Here is a 21356-nt window from a genome sequence, read left to right on the forward strand (position 1 = left end):
CTTATTGTCTCAACAAATTGAACCTGATTGACTCGAGATTTATCCTATGTGCAGGAGGTTCAGTCTCTTCCAATCTCTTGGTTATACTCAATGGCACAGGATTGTAGATTGTGTCCTACACATCAGGCACATAAGATTTTGTCAGACGGCACATCAGATCTCGTCAGATAAATTGACTCAAATTGGATGAAATCTCACAAAATCTCACAAGTGTAAGGGGCTCTTTAAACTGGACACACACTGGGGCGATATGACCCCAGCCAATATGTTGGGCCGGAGGGACATAAGAGATCCTGGGTTCACATTGGAACTATTTATTGAGGTTTGGAGCAACCTATAGCTCCTTCCTTCATTACACATGCTGCAGTTGCTAGTGTTATCGCCTGGCTGACTAAGCAGCAGGGCCATCCGGGGCAACATCACTAGTGACCGTGGGCGTGACTGTAGATTGAGCATACACACTGAGCTACATGCCCAATTTGTCATTATGGGGGAAATTTACTAAAGGAAATTTGTAAAAAAAAGGTGTATTTGTATCCAGAAATACACTTATTTTTTTACATTTACTATCCCAAAAATACGGCAATTCGTATTGATGTGCTATCAATACGAATACGAATTGCCGTATTTTCGGGATAGTAAATGTCGGTACTTATGTAGTATCTGGGCGCCCGATTTAGAAATCGGGTCGGATCGGGCACATCGCATCGCATGCGACCAAATCGGATGCGATGGACCCGATTTTTCCATAGGATTCAATGTTAAAATGGTCTGAGTCCATTTTAACATAGAATTCAATGGGAAAAAGGGGTCCTTTTCACACCCCTACTATCCAAGTGGGAATGGAGTTGGATATAAACCTGTGGCGAGCGTAGCGAGCCACCGAGCCCGAAGCGTGGCGAGCGAACGGTATTCTGTGTCCGCTCGCCACAGGTTTATATCCAACTCCATGCCCACTTGGATAGTAGGGGTATGAAAAGGACCCCTTTTTCCCATTGAATTCCATGTTAAAATGGACTCAGTCCATTTTAACATTGAATCCTATGGAAAAATCGGGTCATTGCATCGCATGCGATATGGTCGTATGCGATGCGATATTGCATCGCATCTGATTGTATGCCTTAACTTAAGGCATACAATCAAAAAATCGGGCGCCCAGATACTACATAAGTACCCAAATGTCAAAAATAAGTGTATTTCTGGATACAAATACACCTATTTTTTACAAATTTCCTTTAGTAAATTTCCCCCTATATGTCTGGAAATGATAAATGGAGAAGCTCTATGTGTCTTATGATTTCATAATAGCACAATAAACCCTGTAATTTAAATTCCAGTTCAATTAAATACAAGTAGATATCAATTTTCCACAAGGATCTTTATTTCTGATCACTTGTCCTGTACAAAGGTAATTTTATGGTATAAGCCTCTTCACAAAGCCCACATTTTTAAGTCTGACATGTAACACCAGAGGGCGATCTTGAGCTATATAAAATTGAATGTGTTTAGCAGATGAACACATGATAGGGGATACGGTCATTAGGTCTACATCAACTAGGTTGATACCACTAGGTCGACAGTCAAAAGGTCAACATGGGGCTTTTCACTGTTTTTTGAGCCATGTGCCGACAGCGAGGCACCGTGCCCGACGCATAGCGAGGGCAGTGGTGCACTTTAAACTGTGTCCATGTCAACTGTGTTGACATTCAGGTTAAAAAAAAAAACAGTGAAAAACCCCATGTTGGCCTTTTGACTGTCGACCTAGACATTGTCGAATTAATGACCTATCGAACTAATGACCTGTTGACCTTTTCCCATGTCAACCTAATGGCTGTTGACCATGCTGTAGACCAAATGATCCTCAGGCTATCTGACTCACTCACACTGAGGATCTGACTGCAAGGCCAGCCGCCAGCGATGATGTTATGCAGCAGCTGCACTAGTCTGTGTGGCCTTGTTGGGGCTGGCTGCCTGGACTTTCTCTCTGCACTGTGTGTGACGCGTGTGGCCTCCTCCTTTCCTCTGCTCGGCCTGGAGGTGTGTGCATGCTCACAAGAAAACCTTATTTTACGCGATAGTTTCGTAAAGTTCTACTGCGCTTGTGCGCACCTCCCGCCGGCGGTGCTCGCACCATTCCTCTGCACATGCACGAGTAAGCGTTGGCGGGAACCATCTATGGCCGGCGATAGAATGGTTTATAGCCCACAGAGCAGCAAAAACAGGGCGTGGCCTTATGGTAGCATTGCTGTCTGTAGGTAATGCCCCCTTACCACTAAGCCACACCCCCAAACACCGGGCGCAGCTATCAGAATTAGGGATGGCCACTGACACATCCCCATCGATAGTTATAAAATATTCTATCATCGGCCTTCGGTGGTTACCGCCATCACTTGGCTGCTCATGCGCAGAAGAACGGGGCGGGCGCCCCGCCGGAAGGTGCACACGTTCACAGTAGAAACTTTAAGTAGATATTAAACTGGCTGTATTCAGACTTAGGAAGGACTCCCTTAGGACAGTTGATCTTGGCTTATCCGTATAAATTTTTCCTAGACATCAAAAGTCCATCCTGTTTCCGCTGGATATTAAACTCCTTGTTATTGAAAGGGACTTTATTAAAAACATCCACAATTTCCTACCCTACTAGCAATGGTTTAGTATTGGTTCCCCCGATTAAGTCATTTGTGACAAAACGCATTGGGTCTTTATTTGCCATCTTGAAAAAACTTACCTACAGAACCTATGTCTGATTTGCTTTTGTCAAATTTGATGTTTTAATAAATTTTAGAAAATACATTGTGTATTATATGTGGTTTATCACATGAAGGTGATGGGTACTATCTAGGGCGCTCTATATCTCTATACATATTCTTTCCCTTCTTCCTCCACTAATAGGGAGGAATTATAGAGTGCAGCTCCCATTTCTAGCGCAACCAAGGGTCTATTTCTCTTTTCATCTAGATATTATTTATTTATTAACAGTTTCTTATATATCGCAGCATATTCCATTGCGCTTTACAAAGCAGACAGTGATACAACAAACAGGGTATTTACAGACAGTCAAAATGTAGGAGGGCCCTGCTCGCAAGCTTACAATCTATAGGGAAATAGGCATTGATACATAAGGATAGATACTCTATTCTTTATTGCATCGATTCCATCAGAATGCAAGGTTCTGTGACTGGTTCTGGAATTTGATAAGCTTGCCTGAAGAGATGAGTTTTTAGGGAACGCTTATTGGTTTGGAGACTGGAGGAGAGTCTTATAGTGCTTGGGAGGGCATTCCACAGAGTGGTGTAGCCCGAAGAAAGTCCTGCAGTCGAGAATGGGAGCGATGAGAGCCGCAGATCTTGGGAGGAGCATAGAGGTCGTGTTGGAAGATATTTTGAGATAAGAGATGATATGTATGTTGGTGTAGTTTGGTTTATGGCTTTGTGTGTAAGTAAAATAATTTTGTATTGAATACGGTAGAATACAGGTAACCAATGAAGTGACTGACAGAGTAGCTTTGCAGACAATGAACGTCTTGCTAAGAAGATTAGCCTTGCAGCTGCATGCATAATGGACTGTAGTGGTGAGAGTCTGTATTGATGAAGGCCAATAAGGAGACTATTGCAATAATCAATGCGTGAAATGATGAAAGCATGGATTAGAGTTTTTGCAGTGTCTTGTGTAAGGTAAGGGCAAATTTTAAATATGTTTTTTTAGGTGCATGTGGCATGATTTTGAGACAGATTGAATGTAGGGTACAAAAGAAAGTTCTGAGCCAAGGATAACACCTAGGCAGCGAGCTTGAGAGGTAGGAGTGATTGTCATCTTCTCAACAGCAATAGAGATATCAGGTTGGTAACTACTATATATTGATAACAAACTAGTTAGATATGTTTATTCTGCGCAGTGGCAAACGCAGGATTTTCAGAAGGGGGTTTCCAGAGGGGCGGAGCAAAGCACGGAGATGGACACTTAGGTGACCTAGTATATGCCGGTTCAGTTATAGTATTATAGATAGACCAAATGTATATAAATAATAATAATAATATATATATAAATATATACATACTGTACATATATATACATACAGGGGCGTCAACAGCAGTGTAGACCCCTGGGCATAACAATGTATTGGGGCCCCTACTGCTCCTCCAGCGGTAGGGGTGGGGGAAGCTTTGATGTCCCATGGGTGGTGAGGGGTATTATATCAACCGCTCAGCATGTAGGGCCTGGATCAGTAATTTCCACTAATTACACCTTTACTGCACAGATGGTGGGAGATGGGGGCATTGGGCTGAATGAAGGGGCCCTGATACATAACTTCCAGGGTGGTAGAGGATGGGTGTATAGTGGGGTGGGGTTATTATTCATAATTTTCTGGTGGGAGGACAGCTTGCTTGACTGCAGATATCTCCAGTTTCTAGAAATAGATTTCTTAGATTTTAATGGATTAAAAACTAGAGAATCCCACCTACCAAATGGTACTGGGGACAAGGGGATCAGAGTTCAGGAGGCAGAGCAATCTGCCAACAAGAATATAAAACTGCATACCAGGTGTGTGGAGCTGGAGCAGTAACCAGCTGCTGGAAGGCTGATCTCTCTGGTTCTGGGAACAGTAGAGACAAGCTAGTAGGGGATCATCAAAGGGGGAGAGTCTCAGCTTTTGGAATATACTATCAGGAAAACTCTAAGGGCAGTATTCAATGCAAATATTCTCCGTGCACGGCGAGCATTTTTTTTTTGCTCGCCGTGCACTCTCCGTGATTTTGCGGAGATTCTCCATGTTTGGAGATTCTCCGTCACGGGTCTTTAGTGAGTATTCAATGCGGCTGATACTCGCCGCCCCTCGCGGCGAGTATCAGCCAATCCGGAGAATGAGGTGACATGGGAGGAGGGCGGGAGAATGATTTCCCGCTCTCCCGTCCCATATAAATAAATTCTCCGCTGCGCACTCTCGCCGTTGGAGAACTGCAGAGAGCAGAGAGCAGAGAGCAGTGAGCAGTTGTTCAGCACCTATTCAGCACCTACTAACCTACCTGAATTCAGGAGCCTACGCACCCCCGGAGAGAGGAGAGGAGAGGAGAGGAGTGGAGAGGAGTGGAGTTTGGAGTGTGGAATTTGGTTTTTTTTTTTTTAGGTGAGAAATCTGTGTAGTGTTATGTCGGCTGCTATGGGGGTTTTGGTTTCACTTTAGGGGGGCTATGGCAGTTGTGCATTGTGTGATCAGTTGATTTTGTTTTGTTGTTTGATTTTGCTGTTTTTTTTGGCTTTTATTGTCATGCTGCATGCTTTTTTGGGGTCTTAGGGGGTGCCCAGCTTGCTTCGGGCGTGGCCCTGGGTCCCCCTTTGCAAGGTTGGGTTTTTTTTTTTAAATGGTGCTTTTTTTCTTGCAAAGTGCATTTTTTCTTTAAAGCATGCAGCATGGCTTTTGGGGGTGGGGGTGGGTGCCCCCCTCTCCTGGGTGTGTGATCTGACCTTGCATGGGGCTTTTGGGGGTGTAAATGTGTTTCAGATGTGTTTTTCATGTTTTTTTTTTTCCACCAAAAGTCATGCTGCATGCTTTTTTGGGGTCTTAGGGGGTGCCCAGCTTGCTTCGGCCGTGGCCCTGGGTCCCCCTTTGCAAGGTTGGGTTTTTTTTTTTTTTAAATGGTGCTTTTTTTCTTGCAAAGTGCATTTTTTCTTTAAAGCATGCAGCATGGCTTTTGGGGGTGGGGGTGGGTGCCCCCCTCTCCTGGGTGTGTGATCTGACCTTGCATGGGGCATTTGGGGGTGTAAATGTGTTTCAGATGTGTTTTTCATGTTTTTTTTTTCCACCAAAAGTCATGCTGCATGCTTTTTTGGGGTCTTAGGGGGTGCCCAGCTTGCTTCGGGCGTGGCCCTGGCTCCCCCTTTGCAAGGTTGGGTTTTTTTTTTTAAATGGTGCTTTTTTTCTTGCAAAGTGCATTTTTTCTTTAAAGCATGCAGCATGGCTTTTGGGGGTGGGGGTGGGTGCCCCCCTCTCCTGGGTGTGTGATCTGACCTTGCATGGGGCTTTTGGGGGTGTAAATGTGTTTCAGATGTGTTTTTCATGGTTTTTTTTTTCCACCAAAAGTCATGCTGCATGCTTTTTTGGGGTCTTAGGGGGTGCCCAGCTTGCTTCGGCCGTGGCCCTGGGTCCCCCTTTGCAAGGTTGGGTTTTTTTTTTTAAATGGTGCTTTTTTTCTTGCAAAGTGCATTTTTTCTTTAAAGCATGCAGCATGGCTTTTGGGGGTGGGGGTGGGTGCCCCCCTCTCCTGGGTGTGTGATCTGACCTTGCATGGGGCTTTTGGGGGTGTAAATGTGTTTCAGATGTGTTTTTCATGTTTTTTTTTTTTCCACCAAAAGTCATGCTGCATGCTTTTTTGGGGTCTTAGGGGGTGCCCAGCTTGCTTCGGGCGTGGCCCTGGCTCCCCCTTTGCAAGGTTGGGTTTTTTTTTTTAAATGGTGCTTTTTTTCTTGCAAAGTGCATTTTTTCTTTAAAGCATGCAGCATGGCTTTTGGGGGTGGGGGTGGGTGCCCCCCTCTCCTGGGTGTGTGATCTGACCTTGCATGGGGCTTTTGGGGGTGTAAATGTGTTTCAGATGTGTTTTTCATGTTTTTTTTTTTCCACCAAAAGTCATGCTGCATGCTTTTTTGGGGTCTTAGGGGGTGCCCAGCTTGCTTCGGCCGTGGCCCTGGGTCCCCCTTTGCAAGGTTGGGTTTTTTTTTTTAAATGGTGCTTTTTTTCTTGCAAAGTGCATTTTTTCTTTAAAGCATGCAGCATGGCTTTTGGGGGTGGGGGTGGGTGCCCCCCTCTCCTGGGTGTGTGATCTGACCTTGCATGGGGCTTTTGGGGGTGTAAATGTGTTTCAGATGTGTTTTTCATGTTTTTTTTTTTCCACCAAAAGTCATGCTGCATGCTTTTTTGGGGTCTTAGGGGGTGCCCAGCTTGCTTCGGGCGTGGCCATGGGTCCCCCTTTGCAAGGTTGGGTTTTTTTTTTTTTAAATGGTGCTTTTTTTCTTGCAAAGTGCATTTTTTCTTTAAAGCATGCAGCATGGCTTTTGGGGGTGGGGGTGGGTGCCCCCCTCTCCTGGGTGTGTGATCTGACCTTGCATGGGGCTTTTGGGGGTGTAAATGTGTTTCAGATGTGTTTTTCATGTATTTTTTTCTCCTTTATATACAACAGGTATGTCGAGGCCAAACAGAGCACGTGGATCCCCTTCCCCTCTTTTTTCCCATACAGGTGAGTCCAGTCAGGAAGCAATGGAATCAAGGGAGGAAGAAACGGAGACCATTCCTACGTTGGCGAGGAATCCTAACCGGCCGGTGCAGGATGTAGCGGAAAGCCAAGGACAAGGAGTGCAACGCACACAAACAATAACTAAAAGAAGACAGGTACTGTAACTTACGGAACAATGAATATGCACACCAGGATGACATACAATCAAAACCAAACTAATTTTTGTTTAATCATTTTTTCAAAAAACAGGCCACAGATGAGGAACAACCCAGTGGATCGGGTGCACAACCGTCTGCACCAAAGAAAAAAAGAGGACGGAAGAAGAAGGGACCCACAGAGGATGCAACAGCGGAAGAGAACACTCCGTTCACTACAACGGAGAATAATGTTCTGGTGGAATACGCGTACAAATTCCAGGACAAGCTGTTTGGTGTACGCAGACAGGAGACCAGCTTCAAGGAGCGAAAGAAGATCTGGTCATACATTGCTGAGAAGGTACGGTCTACAGCTGTTTACATCCTTTTAATTCAACTTGTTCATAAGGTCCTTTTTCCAGTTGAATTCCAGATTTATTGATGTATATTTTCACTTCCATCATAGGTTACAGCTGTGAGTGGCAACCCAAAGGATGCAGACAAATGCCACAAACGATTCAATGACTGTCGCCAGCAAACGAAGAAGAAGATGGGAAAGGTTCGGCAACATGGTTTGGGGACTGGAGGAGGCTCTCCATTACATGTGAAATGGCTTCCATGGGAGGAAGTCATCCAGGCCCACTTCAATCCCATCATGGTTGAAGGAGTACCAGGTTCGGTGGAGTCTAATGTACGCCGGGCCGAAGTGTTGAATGCACAGGCAGATGCGATTCCCAGACAGCACAGAAGACGACGAGAGGAAACACCAGCAGGAACCTCTTCGCAAAGACCACAGGAGGGTAAGCATTTGTGATTAACATATGAGAATTTTTTTTAGACTTTTCAACTTAAATGATTTTCTGACATTTGTATAACAGATGTTCAAGCAGAAAACACAGCAGCTGTAACTGCACCAGCTCCAACTACAATCAACCAGGAAAATGCACCCGACGAAGAATCGACGGCACAAGAGACCTTCACCCTGGAACTTTGTCCACTTAGTCACTTGGAAAGCTCAAATGTGACTGAAGACACCTTCATTGGATTTGAAGGAAGCAGTTTGTCTACTTCCCAGCGAACAGAAGAAACAGGATTTTCCATTCAACAACCGAGTTTCCAGCTTTCCAACCTGGATATCGTAGAGGAATCGGAGGAAGAGGAGGTGGATGCAATAACAACACCGCCATTGCAACGTAAGCTAAAATCCTTATTTTAAACCTTGTGTTACAGTTATAAAAATGGGTCATTTTGCAGTTTCTCAGACAATCTTTTCTTGATTATTGTAGCGGACTTGCAGCTGATTGAAGACATCCAGCAACGCCAGACTCCATCACGTGTGCAGAGAGTACGTCAAATGGCAGCAGTCATCGAAGACAGCCAGAACCAGTACCGCCTCATGATGGAACAACGGATGACTGCCATGGAGAGGCACCTGGAAACGCTGGCAACATCAATGGCTGACATTGAAAGACGAAGGCAAGAGGACTGGGCAGAAATCGAAAGACGACGTCATGAAGACTGGCTGGAATCCGAACGCAGACGACAAGAAGACAGCAAGGGACTTCGAGAAAGCATTCAGATTTTGACAACGGGAATCTACAAGCTGGTAGAGAACGTCACGTGTCAACAGGAGACCTTGAGGAACATGTCTGCTTGCCAGACTCAAATCTCTGCAAGCTGCATGCTAATTGCCAACTGCCTGAGGACCAGGAATGAACAGGACTACGTGGGACAACAAAGAAGTTCAGACCTAACGACGCCACATCTACACCAGCAGCCTGTGCATCCACCTACATTCATGTATGGTCCATCCCAGTCTTACCAAGGATACTCTGGACTGTACAGCCATCCACCTCCGTCAAGCACCGTCCAAAGGCCAAGCAGACCACCAAGACACTCAACACCTGAAAGAGCATCAACCACCCAAGCACCAGCTGAGGAGGAAGAGGAGCACACATTGTGAACACGGTTGTATATTTCCTTATATATTTTGATTTGTATGTCTATCTTAATTCTTACTTTTTTATGTTTATGTTCTCATCCCTTCTTTCTTTTTTTTCAATTTTGTGTGTTTATTTAACCCCTGCTTTTACATTTTCAGCTGTGTTCATAAAGGAGTTGGGCGTTACAGATATGCAATGGATGCGCGTGCATGCATTGTAAATTGTTGGGAAATGATGAGAGCTCCTTAACAATGGTGGATGTAATAATGGGCCAAAAAACAGCAATCTGATCCCACATTTTCTTTTTTCCCAAAAATCTTTACTTTTGTTTGTGAAATATGTTATATTGAATGCCAGATGTATCACCATTTTTCCCTAATTTTTTTTTCAGATGTTGCAAAGAAGATTGGTTAGAGTTGAAATCGGGACTCATCTATTTTTGAAGCGGACAGAATGAGACAACATGATCGCATAATGGTGAGTTACAATAACCGTGCACTTGTGTTATCGCACAGGCCAAGCGCTGGACTCCAGCCTTTGGCCTGTGAGATAGAACAACTGCTCTTTGCAAGTGTTTGCGCCAGCAAAGCTCCATTCCACAGGCTCCACGCACCACCCCAACCGTGCACTTGTGTTATCGCACAGGCCAAGCGCTGGACTCCAGCCTTTGGCCTGTGAGATAGAACAACTGCTCTTTGCAAGTGTTTGCAATAAATACATTATTAATTTATTTTATCTGTTTTTAATTACAGGTAGGTTCTACTGCAATCAAATGAAGATTACAAAGTAATGAAAGACAATTGAAATTTCTCAACACTTTTATTTTTAACATGAAACATATTTATGTAATTTTTTTCTAATTAAAAAAGAAAAAAAATTGCTGTGTCAAGTGTTTAAATTGTTAAAAAGGTGTAGATTCATTGCAAGTGTCCATTAATGTTCAGAAGGTATAGCCCTTAGGTATAGGTATAGGTCCAGGGCAAGTGTCCCAAAGGTATAGGTCCAGGGCAAGTGTCCCAAAGGTATAGGTCCAGGGCAAGTGTCCCAAAGGTATAGGTCCAGGGCAAGTGTCCCAAAGGTATAGGTCCAGGGCAAGTGTCCCAAAGGTATAGGTCCAGGGCAAGTGTCCAAAAGGTATAGGTCCAGGGCAAGTGTCCAAAAGGTCCAGGGCAAATGTACCAAATTGTTCTCATGGTAAAGGACCAGGGCAAGTGTTCACAAATATTCGGAGGAATCTGTAAGAAAATTTTTTTTCAAAAATCATTTTCATTGATAAGTAGATTTATATTAAAGTACAAATGAGGATGTCTTCCTGATAGTGCGACACTCACCTGATAACAGCAGCAAGTCGACTAAAAGTAGTCATGGAGCACACATCATCAGGTACAGCCTGTTCGAAAAGTAGGGGGTGACACACATCAGTCCACAGCCATTTGGGATCAACCGACGGAAGATGCTGGAAGAAAAAAACAGAAGGTATTATTCCAATTACACAAGGCCCCATTCCTCCTCCCACCTTCCCCATGGGGAAGCGATGCTCACCTGGTGACAGCTCCTGGGAATGAGGCAAGCAGCATCACAACAGCAGGGGTTCCCCATATACACAGGTATTCATCTGTAGGTCCCAAAACCATTCCGCCTGAAGAAGCTAGAAGAGAAAAAGAAGGTATTATTAACATTACACAGTGCCCCATTCCTCCCACCTTCCCCATGGGGAAGCGATGCTCACCTGGTGACAGCTCCTGGGAATCAGGCAAGCAGCATCACAACAGCAGGGGTTCCCCATATACACAGGTATTCATCTGTAGGCCCCAAAACCATTCCGCCTGAAGAAGCTAGAAGAGAAAAAGAAGGTGTATTATTAACATTACACAGTGCCCCATTCCTCCCACCTTCCCCATGGGGAAGCGATGCTCACCTGGTGACAGCTCCTGGGAATGAGGCAAGCAGCATCACAACAGCAGGGGTTCCCCATATACACAGGTATTCATCTGTAGGTCCCAAAACCATTCCGCCTGAAGAAGCTAGAAGAGAAAAAGAAGGTATTATTAACATTACACAGTGCCCCATTCCTCCCACCTTCCCCATGGGGAAGCGATGCTCACCTGGTGACAGCTCCTGGGAATGAGGCAAGCAGCATCACAACAGCAGGGGTTCCCCATATACACAGGTATTCATCTGTAGGTCCCAAAACCATTCCGCCTGAAGAAGCTAGAAGAGAAAAAGAAGGTGTATTATTAACATTACACAGGGCCCCATTCCTCCCACCTTCCCCATGGGGAAGCGATGCTCACCTGGTGACAGCTCCTGGGAATGAGGCAAGCAGCATCACAACAGCAGGGGTTCCCCATATACACAGGTATTCATCTGTAGGTCCCAAAACCATTCCGCCTGAAGAAGCTAGAAGAGAAAAAGAAGGTATTATTAACATTACACAGGGCCCCATTCCTCCCACCTTCCCCATGGGGAAGCGATGCTCACCTGGTGACAGCTCCTGGGAATGAGGCAAGCAGCATCACAACAGCAGGGGTTCCCCATATACACAGGTATTCATCTGTAGGCCCCAAAACCATTCCGCCTGAAGAAGCTAGAAGAGAAAAAGAAGGTGTATTATTAACATTACACAGTGCCCCATTCCTCCCACCTTCCCCATGGGGAAGCGATGCTCACCTGGTGACAGCTCCTGGGAATGAGGCAAGCAGCATCACAACAGCAGGGGTTCCCCATATACACAGGTATTCATCTGTAGGTCCCAAAACCATTCCGCCTGAAGAAGCTAGAAGAGAAAAAGAAGGTGTATTATTAACATTACACAGTGCCCCATTCCTCCCACCTTCCCCATGGGGAAGCGATGCTCACCTGGTGACAGCTCCTGGGAATGAGGCAAGCAGCATCACAACAGCAGGGGTTCCCCATATACACAGGTATTCATCTGTAGGTCCCAAAACCATTCCGCCTGAAGAAGCTAGAAGAGAAAAAGAAGGTATTATTAACATTACACAGTGCCCCATTCCTCCCACCTTCCCCATGGGGAAGCGATGCTCACCTGGTGACAGCTCCTGGGAATGAGGCAAGCAGCATCACAACAGCAGGGGTTACCCATATACACAGGTATTCATCTGTAGGTCCCAAAACCATTCCGCCTGAAGAAGCTAGAAGAGAAAAAGAAGGTGTATTATTAACATTACACAGTGCCCCATTCCTCCCACCTTCCCCATGGGGAAGCGATGCTCACCTGGTGACAGCTCCTGGGAATGAGGCAAGCAGCATCACAACAGCAGGGGTTCCCCATATACACAGGTATTCATCTGTAGGTCCCAAAACCATTCCGCCTGAAGAAGCTAGAAGAGAAAAAGAAGGTGTATTATTAACATTACACAGGGCCCCATTCCTCCCACCTTCCCCATGGGGAAGCGATGCTCACCTGGTGACAGCTCCTGGGAATGAGGCAAGCAGCATCACAACAGCAGGGGTTACCCATATACACAGGTATTCATCTGTAGGCCCAAAAAACTATTCCAACTGAAGAAGCTAGAAGAGAAAAAGAAGGTATTATTAACATTACACAGTGCCCCATTCCTCCCACCATAACCATGGGGAAGCGATGCTCACCTGGTGACAGCTCCAAAGTAGCATAATTTCAACAAAATGATCGGCAAACAACAAGGAACAACCAAACTAGTGGGCCAACAGATGTAAACAAAAACAACCACGCCAAATAAACTCTGAAAAACATGAAAGAAAAATATAGAAAGCATTAAAAAAATATATTTATAAAAAAAAAAGAAACTATGGAATAAAAATACTCACAGCGTGAAAAATAAGTCCGGATGAGTCGAGCTCTCGCTGTATCTCGTTCATTCATACCGGTGTGCAAATCTGTAGAAAGGTCCCCATGCCGGAAAACCTCGGCATCTACAGTCACCGGCAAACGGTTTGCAATACAAATGTTGTGTAGCACACAACAGGCATTAATTATACCGCAAACCTTCGCCGGTGAGTATAAAAGGGCTCCACCGGTCTTGTCTAAACATCTGAACCGGCTTTTAAGGACACCGAAGGTTCGCTCAATTACTGCCCTCGCTGTCGTATGAGCCTTTTGGTAGTTTTCTGCAGCTTCGCCCACCGGATCAGACAATGGGGTCAGGAGCCAGTCCTTATTGGGATAACCGCCATCACCTATATCAAAAAATGAAAAAATACAATTGTAGATATTTGTATTGCAATAACAAAAAAAAAAAAAAAAAAGGAATAGGCTACTCACCTAACAGCCAGCCGTCCGGCATTCGACCGTGCTCGAAATCGGCATACAAGGCAGACTGGCTTAAAATGAACGAGTCGTGGGCCGACCCAGGAAAACCCACGAGTAAATCAGTAATTTTCATTCGGTGGTCGCAGACCACCTGAACGTTCAGTGAGTGAAAATGTTTTCGATTGCGAAAACACTCCTCACTTTCACGCGGTGGTCTGAACGCCACATGGGTGCAGTCGATCACGCCCAGCACATTGGGGAACTTCCATTTTGAATAAAAACCAAATCTGATCTCATTCCAACCGCTCTCTTGATCTGGGAATTTTATAAACTGGGTCGTCAATTTGCGGAATGCCTTTATGACCTGGCCTATACAGCGCGAAAGGGTCGGCTGTGAGTATCCGCAGGTTTGGCTCAAAGTGGGCTGGAATGTGCCCGACGCAAAAAAATGCAACGCACCCAACAGTTTCTGGAAACCGGTGAGTGCGTGATTGCCCCGTCCCCGAGCGACCAGGTCTGGCTCCATGAGATCATAGAGCATGTGGATTGCCTCAGACGAAAGGCGATAATTAGATATCACCTCCGCCTCGGTGAGATCACCCAGTTCACGCCTACTACGAAAATGGCGTGGACGTGGGACTGAAACCCGCACTGCCTCACCTAATGGAGCTATCGCCGAAACACTAGTGCCATCATCCAAATCTGATTCCTCCTCCACGCAGGCATTCAGCATGAACGTGACAAAAGTGTCCCTAAACAACTCCATAACTGTAGACAGTGTTAAGAAATTGCAGACAAATGCAAAAAAACGCAAATTACCCTGAAAAAACGTTTCCAAACAGCAGACTGCAAAAGCTGTGTTATCTCCTCAAAGGCCAAACGAAGGAGTGAGGTGGGGAGGTGATTCATGGGTAAAAAACGTGTGGAGAATCATGGGTAAAATAATGCATGCTGGGTAAAAAAAAAATAAACTTATAAATCAGATATATATTTATAATGAACTTGGAGAACAAAATGAACTTGAAGGAAACTCAAAATAAATTAAAATACACTAGTACAGTTTATATTAACACTGCAAAATGCTTATTGCATGAATTCAGAATACTTTTCTCCATGAAAAGATGACGAGGGATACACGGAGAGGCACGGAGAACTTTACCTAGAAATTTATTCTCCATCTTCGCATTGAATACACTCATGGAGAGTGACGGCGAGAGACGGAGAATCTACATGTAAAATCCCATTGACAACACGCGGAGAGTGGCGGCGAGTAAAAGACGGAGAGCACGCAATAAATCACTGTTCTCCGACGGCGAAAATGTCACATTGAATAGGGTGGCTCGCCTTTGGAGAAAAAAAACCTCTCTCCACGGCGAAAAAAGCACAAATTCTCCACAAAACACGGAGAACTTTTCTCATTGAATACTGCCCTAAGTCAGACAGAACCTGAAATATCTGACTGGGAAGAGCATTTAACAGGCTTGGATGGGGACTACTGCTTTGAAGTCAGATATCTCCGGTTCCCAAGGGCCGATTTTTTAAATTCTTGTACCCGTGGAAAGAGGGGACCCTCAGCTTTCAGGGTAGGGCCCTTAGACTCCTGGGGGGGTTTCTGGGTACTCAGAAACCCCCCCTGCGTGCGCTACTGCTGCACATGCGTGCACCTCCCGGACACTGGGCGGTTTGTAGTCGTTCACGCCATCGAATGCCGTCCATTGACGGCATAAAAATATTCGGTCCTCGCCTATCGATGCCCAAAACAACGAACACTAGGTCCCGACTAGCGATGTTTGGGGACATCAAAAGTCGATGGAAATCCGTAATCAGAATGTTGGGAGGTATGTTTTTAGCTTAGGGGTGCAGTGCGGTAAAAAAACGGTACTTGTTTCCTAGCACAGCGCCCAAATTTCCTACGTACGTTAAAGTAGTGAAAACGCATCGCATGGGCCACTTTAGTGCCGTGCGATGCGTTTTTTTTAATGTAATTTATTCACTGCTCTGTATGCTCCAGGAGATCACATTGCATCGCACCTCCAGCAAAATCGCATGTGATTTTATAGGGTGTGCGATGCCATTACATTAGCTATACAATAATATGATTGTATGACACACAATGATGTTTTACGCCCCCCCCCCCCCCCCACAGCGTGGCGAGCGGCGGCGGAACGCGTCCTCCGACGTTTTCATTCCCCCACTATCCACGTTGGCGTGGAGTTGATTTTATATAGTGTGGCGAGCCCGAAGCGTGGCGAGTGGACGCAAATTACTTTACATGTATTCCGCGTCCTCTCGCGGGGCTCGCCACGCTTCGGGCTCGGTGGCTCCCCACACTATATAAAATTACTCCACGTCGACGTGGATAGTGGAGGTATGAAAATGTCGGATGATGCGTTCCGCCTCCGCTCGCCGCGCATCAGGGTGGGGTGTGCCTAAAACTTCTTTGTGTGTCATACAATCATATTATTGTATACCTAATGTAATGGCATGGCACACCCTATAAAATCACATGCGATTTTGCGGGAGGTGCGATACGATCACCTGGGGCATACAGAGCAGTGAATAAATTACATTAAAAAGATCACATTACATCCCACGGCACTAAAAATGGCCCATGCAATGCGATTTTCCTACGCAGAATAGCCCACTAAGCAATTAGCTTAGTTGGCGCTGTGCTAGGAAACAAGTACCAAAAAAAACTTCTGATACTCAAGGGTGCCTTGATTCAATAACGTTAAAGAACATCTGGCACAGGGTAATCTGTTAAGGAGACCAGACAAAGCAGCCATATGATAGAACAAAACGTATTACATATTCTTAAACATTCCAAAGCCATATCTATAGTCATATATAGTTTCCGGCTGCTATTACCAACAGTTGTCACATAGCGCTATACGGTTGCTATGTAATAGGGAGAACTCTGGGTGTGTAAAAGACGTGGTCCCTGTCACACAGCAGCAGCGTATTCATCCTCCTGTCACACGAGCAGCAGCCGCCCACTATTAAACTGTTTTCTGCGCCACCACCCATCCTCTCTCCTCCGCCGCCCTCCTATTGGCCACATGTCACATGCATACCTTACGTGAGAGCTCTTTCATTGGCGGCGTCTCACATTCCTGACTTCCAATTGGCTCAGGATTCCCGCCCCTTCCCTGACACTTCCAATCAGTCGCCGAGCGAATGACCGTCGTATCTGTGATTGGCTGCCCGGCAACATGGCGAGGAAGGCGCACGGAGGAGCCGACAGTGACCCCCGGCTCTGCCCGATGGCCGAGGAGGGAGAGCTGCCTGATACTTGGCGGCATGAGCGGCCGGAGCCGGGCAAGGAGGGGAGCCCGCGGTGGGGCCCGCAGCATGCTGGAGCCAGGGAGCTGGCGGAACTTTACTCGCCAGGTGAGCCAAGCCGCCCGGTAGAGACGGACACACCCGGTGCTAACCACATGCCCTCAGGAAACTGCTCTCTTGGGGTCCATGCGTGCTCCGGGCACACAGGATAGTTGCTCCGTCAACTGAGGCCCCAAGCTGTGGTCACCCCTGGCTCAGCGTACGTCCCCTGCTCCCTGAGCTGCTGCAGAACGTTCTCCTTCTAGTTCTGCTGCTGCGGGAGGGGGGCTAGCAGTCTCCATGGCAACCGGTGACATGACTGACAGGTGCCACGTGTGTTGGGCATGTCCCCACTATACTCAGCATAGGCAGCATCCTTGCTCTGCCCGTGTTCTCAAGTGCGTGGTGGAGTGCATAGCACTGGCACATTGCTGGCTGGCAGGCCTGGGGGGAATTGTTCTCTCTATTGTGGTTTTAATAGGGTGCAAGTGGAGGCAATGGGACTCTCTGTACAAGGGCTGACTATGGAACCTGTTAGGAGGTATTGCTGCCACGTACCAATGATACATACTGATCCCTTCTGTTCCTGCTGGTGGTGTGCTGCACCCTTCATGTATGAGGCATAAGGAATGCTGTCTGACAGTACTGTGTGCTCTGACCTCCTCAGGGAAACTTTCCGGTGTATCTTCTTGTTTATCTTTCTTTATAGTAGTCATTGCAAACTTGTATCCTATTTGATTCCATGCTCAGGCTATCTTCTATAGACTATAAAGGGGGACTAAGTAAAAACCGGACCCGGATAAGACACCGGAACGCCGGACCAGACATCAAACTCTGCATTCCGGAGCTTATAGTGTCTGGTTTGAGGGGTGTCCCATGCGGGGGGTGTCTTGTCCGGGGGGATGCCTGTGATTGCTCACACCAGGGACATGGGGAAGGGGAGATTACAGCCTCCCCGTGTGGTCTGGACCGTTCCAGTTTTTATTACACCCCGAACCATGCAGTGAGGCTGTATTCTCCCCCCTCTCCTCTCCCAGGTGACAGGTGTCAGAGCAGCCCCATCAGATGGAGCACCCCCGGACCGGATACTACAAGCTCCGGAATGCAGAGTTTGATGTCCAGTCCGGCATTCCGGTGTCTTATCCGATTCCGGATTTTACCCATACCCCTATAAAGGGCCTATTTATGATGGATTGCATATTCAAAACCATATGGTCTGGATTTTAACCTGAAGATCACATTGCAATATGCGATCAGTGGCATATATGATTCTGCAATCACAGGGACAAGTGCTCCAAAAGAAGCCTGTCTCTACGTTGTGTTCTGCCAGCTTCCGAGGATAGTGGCGCATGCTTACAGATGGTTATCGTGTCGCATATAGGGCCAGATGTATCAAGATTCAAAAAGTGATAACATGGAGAGTGTTATCAGCTCCTGCCTGCCATTTTTTAAACCCAGTCTGTGACATGACAGGTAGGAGTTGATTGGCTGGCTGTTTATCACTCTCCATGTTATCACTTTTTGAAGTTTGATACATCTGGCCCATAATGCTGAGAGGGCGCTACTGGAGCTATTCTAATCTGAGCCTGGTAACTCTTGACTAGTGGGTTTCTGCTCGCACCCCTCATGAGGTGCATGCAGAAATCTGTCAAAACAAGCGCAATGCAAACAGCATCGCGGGAGGCACTTAAGTCGTGAAATACCGGTACTTTCTACCAAACACCCGTGAATACCAGAGTTCTCTGACTTAGCAGCACGCTGAATAGTATAGCTCCAGGAGCTGAAAATTGAATTGACCCCTAAGATTACTGTGGTTCTAGCCATATAATACCCTTCACATCACTCCTCAAACCCAGGTTGTTGCCGGGCCGAGGTGTGGTGAGAGAGCATACGGAATAACCCGGGTCGACCAACCTGGCATTCGACCCGGGTTATAGGAAGGGCTAAACCCAGGTCACCTTGTTACCCGACACAGCTAGCGATGGAAAAGCGGTAAAATTCAGCTAGATGTCAGTTTAACTAAAATGATCACTGTGCAAATATGGGATCTTGGTATCTTTGTTGGTGGCTTAATGTCGCAGAGAATTTGGTTTAATGCTTGTTTCTGAGTAAAATTACAGTTTGATTTTATTTGGGACTGTTGTTTTTCACTCTTTTTAACATTATAGTGGAATTGATTTCTTCAGTCCTCCTATGTTTAAATCATTACAAAATAACATTTGTTTACTGACAGTCCATTTGTTGTGTTATGTTTTGAACAGTGAAAATAATTATGGAAATAGCTATGTTTGTAGTAATTATCAGTGACCTAACTGGGAATTGTTTCTGCTAATCTTGTTTAGGCTTGAGAACACAATCATTTGTTATGCACAATTTACAAGTATTGGCCAGTAACATTTTTGCCATAAATAAATAATAGGTAATTATTTGGGTGTGAGCTTTGATATGTATGTATGTAGGTTAGGACTGGAAATTACTCATGTTCTGTTGCTGATACAGTGTGTACAGAGCATTTATTGTGTTTAAAGAAATTGTACACAGCAGGTTTCTGGTTGCAAAATGTCATCTGTTGAAGACTGGGGCCAGGTTGTTTGTGTTGATCAGTGATTACCAACCTCTGTCCCCAAGGCGCAGTAACAGTACACAAATTAGTGATAGCTATGATTAAGCACAGATAGTTAAGTCAAACAAACTGAGGTTATAAATAATACCCCTTTCACACCAGAAAATGCAGGGACCCGCCCAGGAATCATGCCGGGCCATTCCCGACTTGGCTCCTTTCACACCAGAAAAGTCCCTGCATTTTCTGGTGTGTGAAGGGGGCAGGGAAGAGGCCGGCAGTTGGCAGGATGGCGCTGGAGGCGGGCAGGAGGTGTGTAGAATACTCACCCCGGTTGCTGGTCCTTCGTGCAGGCCAGGGATCCAGACAGGCGGCGGGCGGAAATGACAGGACAGCCGGCGGATGAAAATGACTCAGCTCTCCGGTGCCCTCACTGCCCCCGGAGAGCTGCGTCATCTTCACCCGCCTCCTGTCCCGTCATTTGTGCCCGCTGCCTGTGTGGATCCCCGGCCGGACAGCACACCGAGGACCGGCAACCCGGGTAAGTAGCCCCTACCCAATTCACAACGGCCAGGTCCCCTGGTTGAACCCTGGAACAACCCTGCTCCTTAGCAGGGTTGAAATCCCAGTAATTTTTGCCGGGATTTTGCCACGGGAACCTATCACACCTGCGTCAGTCGCGGGTTGTTCCCTGGCCCAACCCGGGAAATTATGCTGGTGTGAATGGGGTATTAGTCGCCTATTCTTCAGTACGGCTATCCTTTTAAAACCTGGACTGTTTGGTGTGCCTTGAGGACCGTGGTTGGGAAACACTGGTATAAAATGGGGTGTATGGAGGCCTTTAGACTCTCAAGGGTGTACTTCTACCGCTTTCAGACAGAGGCGGCCGAAAAACCCTGTAATTAGCGGCATTCACCAGGCTTTTGAAGCATCTGGTTATTCGGGCCGCCGCTGTCAGACTCCCCTTCACACAGGAGAGCAAATTTCGGTGTCTTAAATATAGTCCTGGAGATTTGCTCTGTTACACGGGCACTTTTTCTGTGTGAAAGGGTTAGCAGGGTTGAAATCGGGATTTTGACCTGGGAGCCTTTCACACAAGTGCTAGTCCCGCGTTGTTCCTGGGCCAACCCGGGAATTTAGGCTGATGTGAAAGGGATATAAGATCCGGATCGACTGTTTCACACAGAAAAAGGACCCGTGTATATAATGAAATTCCCGGGTGGAACTGCTTCACCTGGGAATTAAATTTTCTGTGTGAAAGGGGTATTATAAGGAGTTTGGTTGTAATATCTGACATTACTGAGCATATTTAGGTCTGATATTTAAAAGGGCGATGCTTTTACTAGTTTTTTGCTGGTAAAAGCGTTGCTCTTTTAAAAATCTGTCAGAAATAAACTTTGTAAATAAATCCCTCCTATCTAAGCTTCAAACGGGTTCTCAAGACCCACTTCTTTATGAAAGTACTACTGCTCTATTCTCACTGCTCACTCTTTCCCCCTGGCCCCTCTTTTTTTAAGGTGGGTACACACTATACGATTTACTTTGATATGCATGATATTGATAATGATATTGCACATATAGTTCAGTTTATACCCACTATATCTCCCGCAGATCTTTAATGATAACCCTTATTGCCTGAACATGCAGTCAACTCTGACGATATTGTCAGTGACTGCATGTTTGGCGGGGGTCCTGGTGACATCACTGAATTATATCACTCAATGTTTTACCTGCAGATTGTTTGTTTCACAGCACCGCCAATATTGTTAATGATATGGGCGGTGCCGCATATTGTCGTGTGTATGTGGTTACATTGGTTATCATGAGCTCTCTTCTCTTATGTGTTCCTCCCTCCCCCACTTACACCATCAACTTCTCCCCACTGACCCTTCTGTTCTGCTGCTGATTTGGGTATTCTTT

At 46.1% G+C, this 21356-nt stretch overlaps 2 protein-coding genes across 3 annotated transcripts in view; both read left to right on the forward strand.

Annotated features, from left to right (window-relative positions):
• The first annotated feature begins 7210 nt into the window (after window positions 1–7210).
• LOC146007804 (uncharacterized) lies at window positions 7211–10133 on the forward strand. 2 transcript variants are annotated; one of them, XR_014444404.1, is made up of 6 exons: window positions 7211–7381; window positions 7476–7721; window positions 7827–8160; window positions 8239–8553; window positions 8647–9780; window positions 10056–10133. XR_014444404.1 is itself a non-coding variant. In XM_083146455.1 (5 exons), exons 1-5 carry the CDS (start codon window positions 7250–7252, stop codon window positions 9321–9323), a joined length of 1704 nt encoding a protein of 567 aa, XP_083002581.1. In that variant the 5' UTR covers window positions 7211–7249; the 3' UTR covers window positions 9324–10092. The 2 variants fall into 2 exon arrangements, 1 of the variants encoding a protein (XP_083002581.1); XM_083146455.1 differs by having other exon boundaries at window positions 8647–10092.
• Window positions 10134–16669: 6536 nt separating this feature from the next.
• PEDS1 (plasmanylethanolamine desaturase 1) overlaps window positions 16670–21356 on the forward strand; it is a 37704-nt gene continuing 33017 nt past the window's right edge. Inside the window, exon 1 of the mRNA XM_083146456.1 lies at window positions 16670–16945. Coding sequence (XP_083002582.1) covers window positions 16768–16945 — 178 coding nt within the window. The 5' untranslated portion in view covers window positions 16670–16767. The remainder of the gene's footprint in view (window positions 16946–21356) is intronic.

The sequence above is a fragment of the Crinia signifera genome, chromosome 6, assembly GCF_055691185.1.
Source record: "Crinia signifera chromosome 6, ASM5569118v1, whole genome shotgun sequence".
Lineage (NCBI taxonomy): Eukaryota > Metazoa > Chordata > Amphibia > Anura > Myobatrachidae > Crinia > Crinia signifera.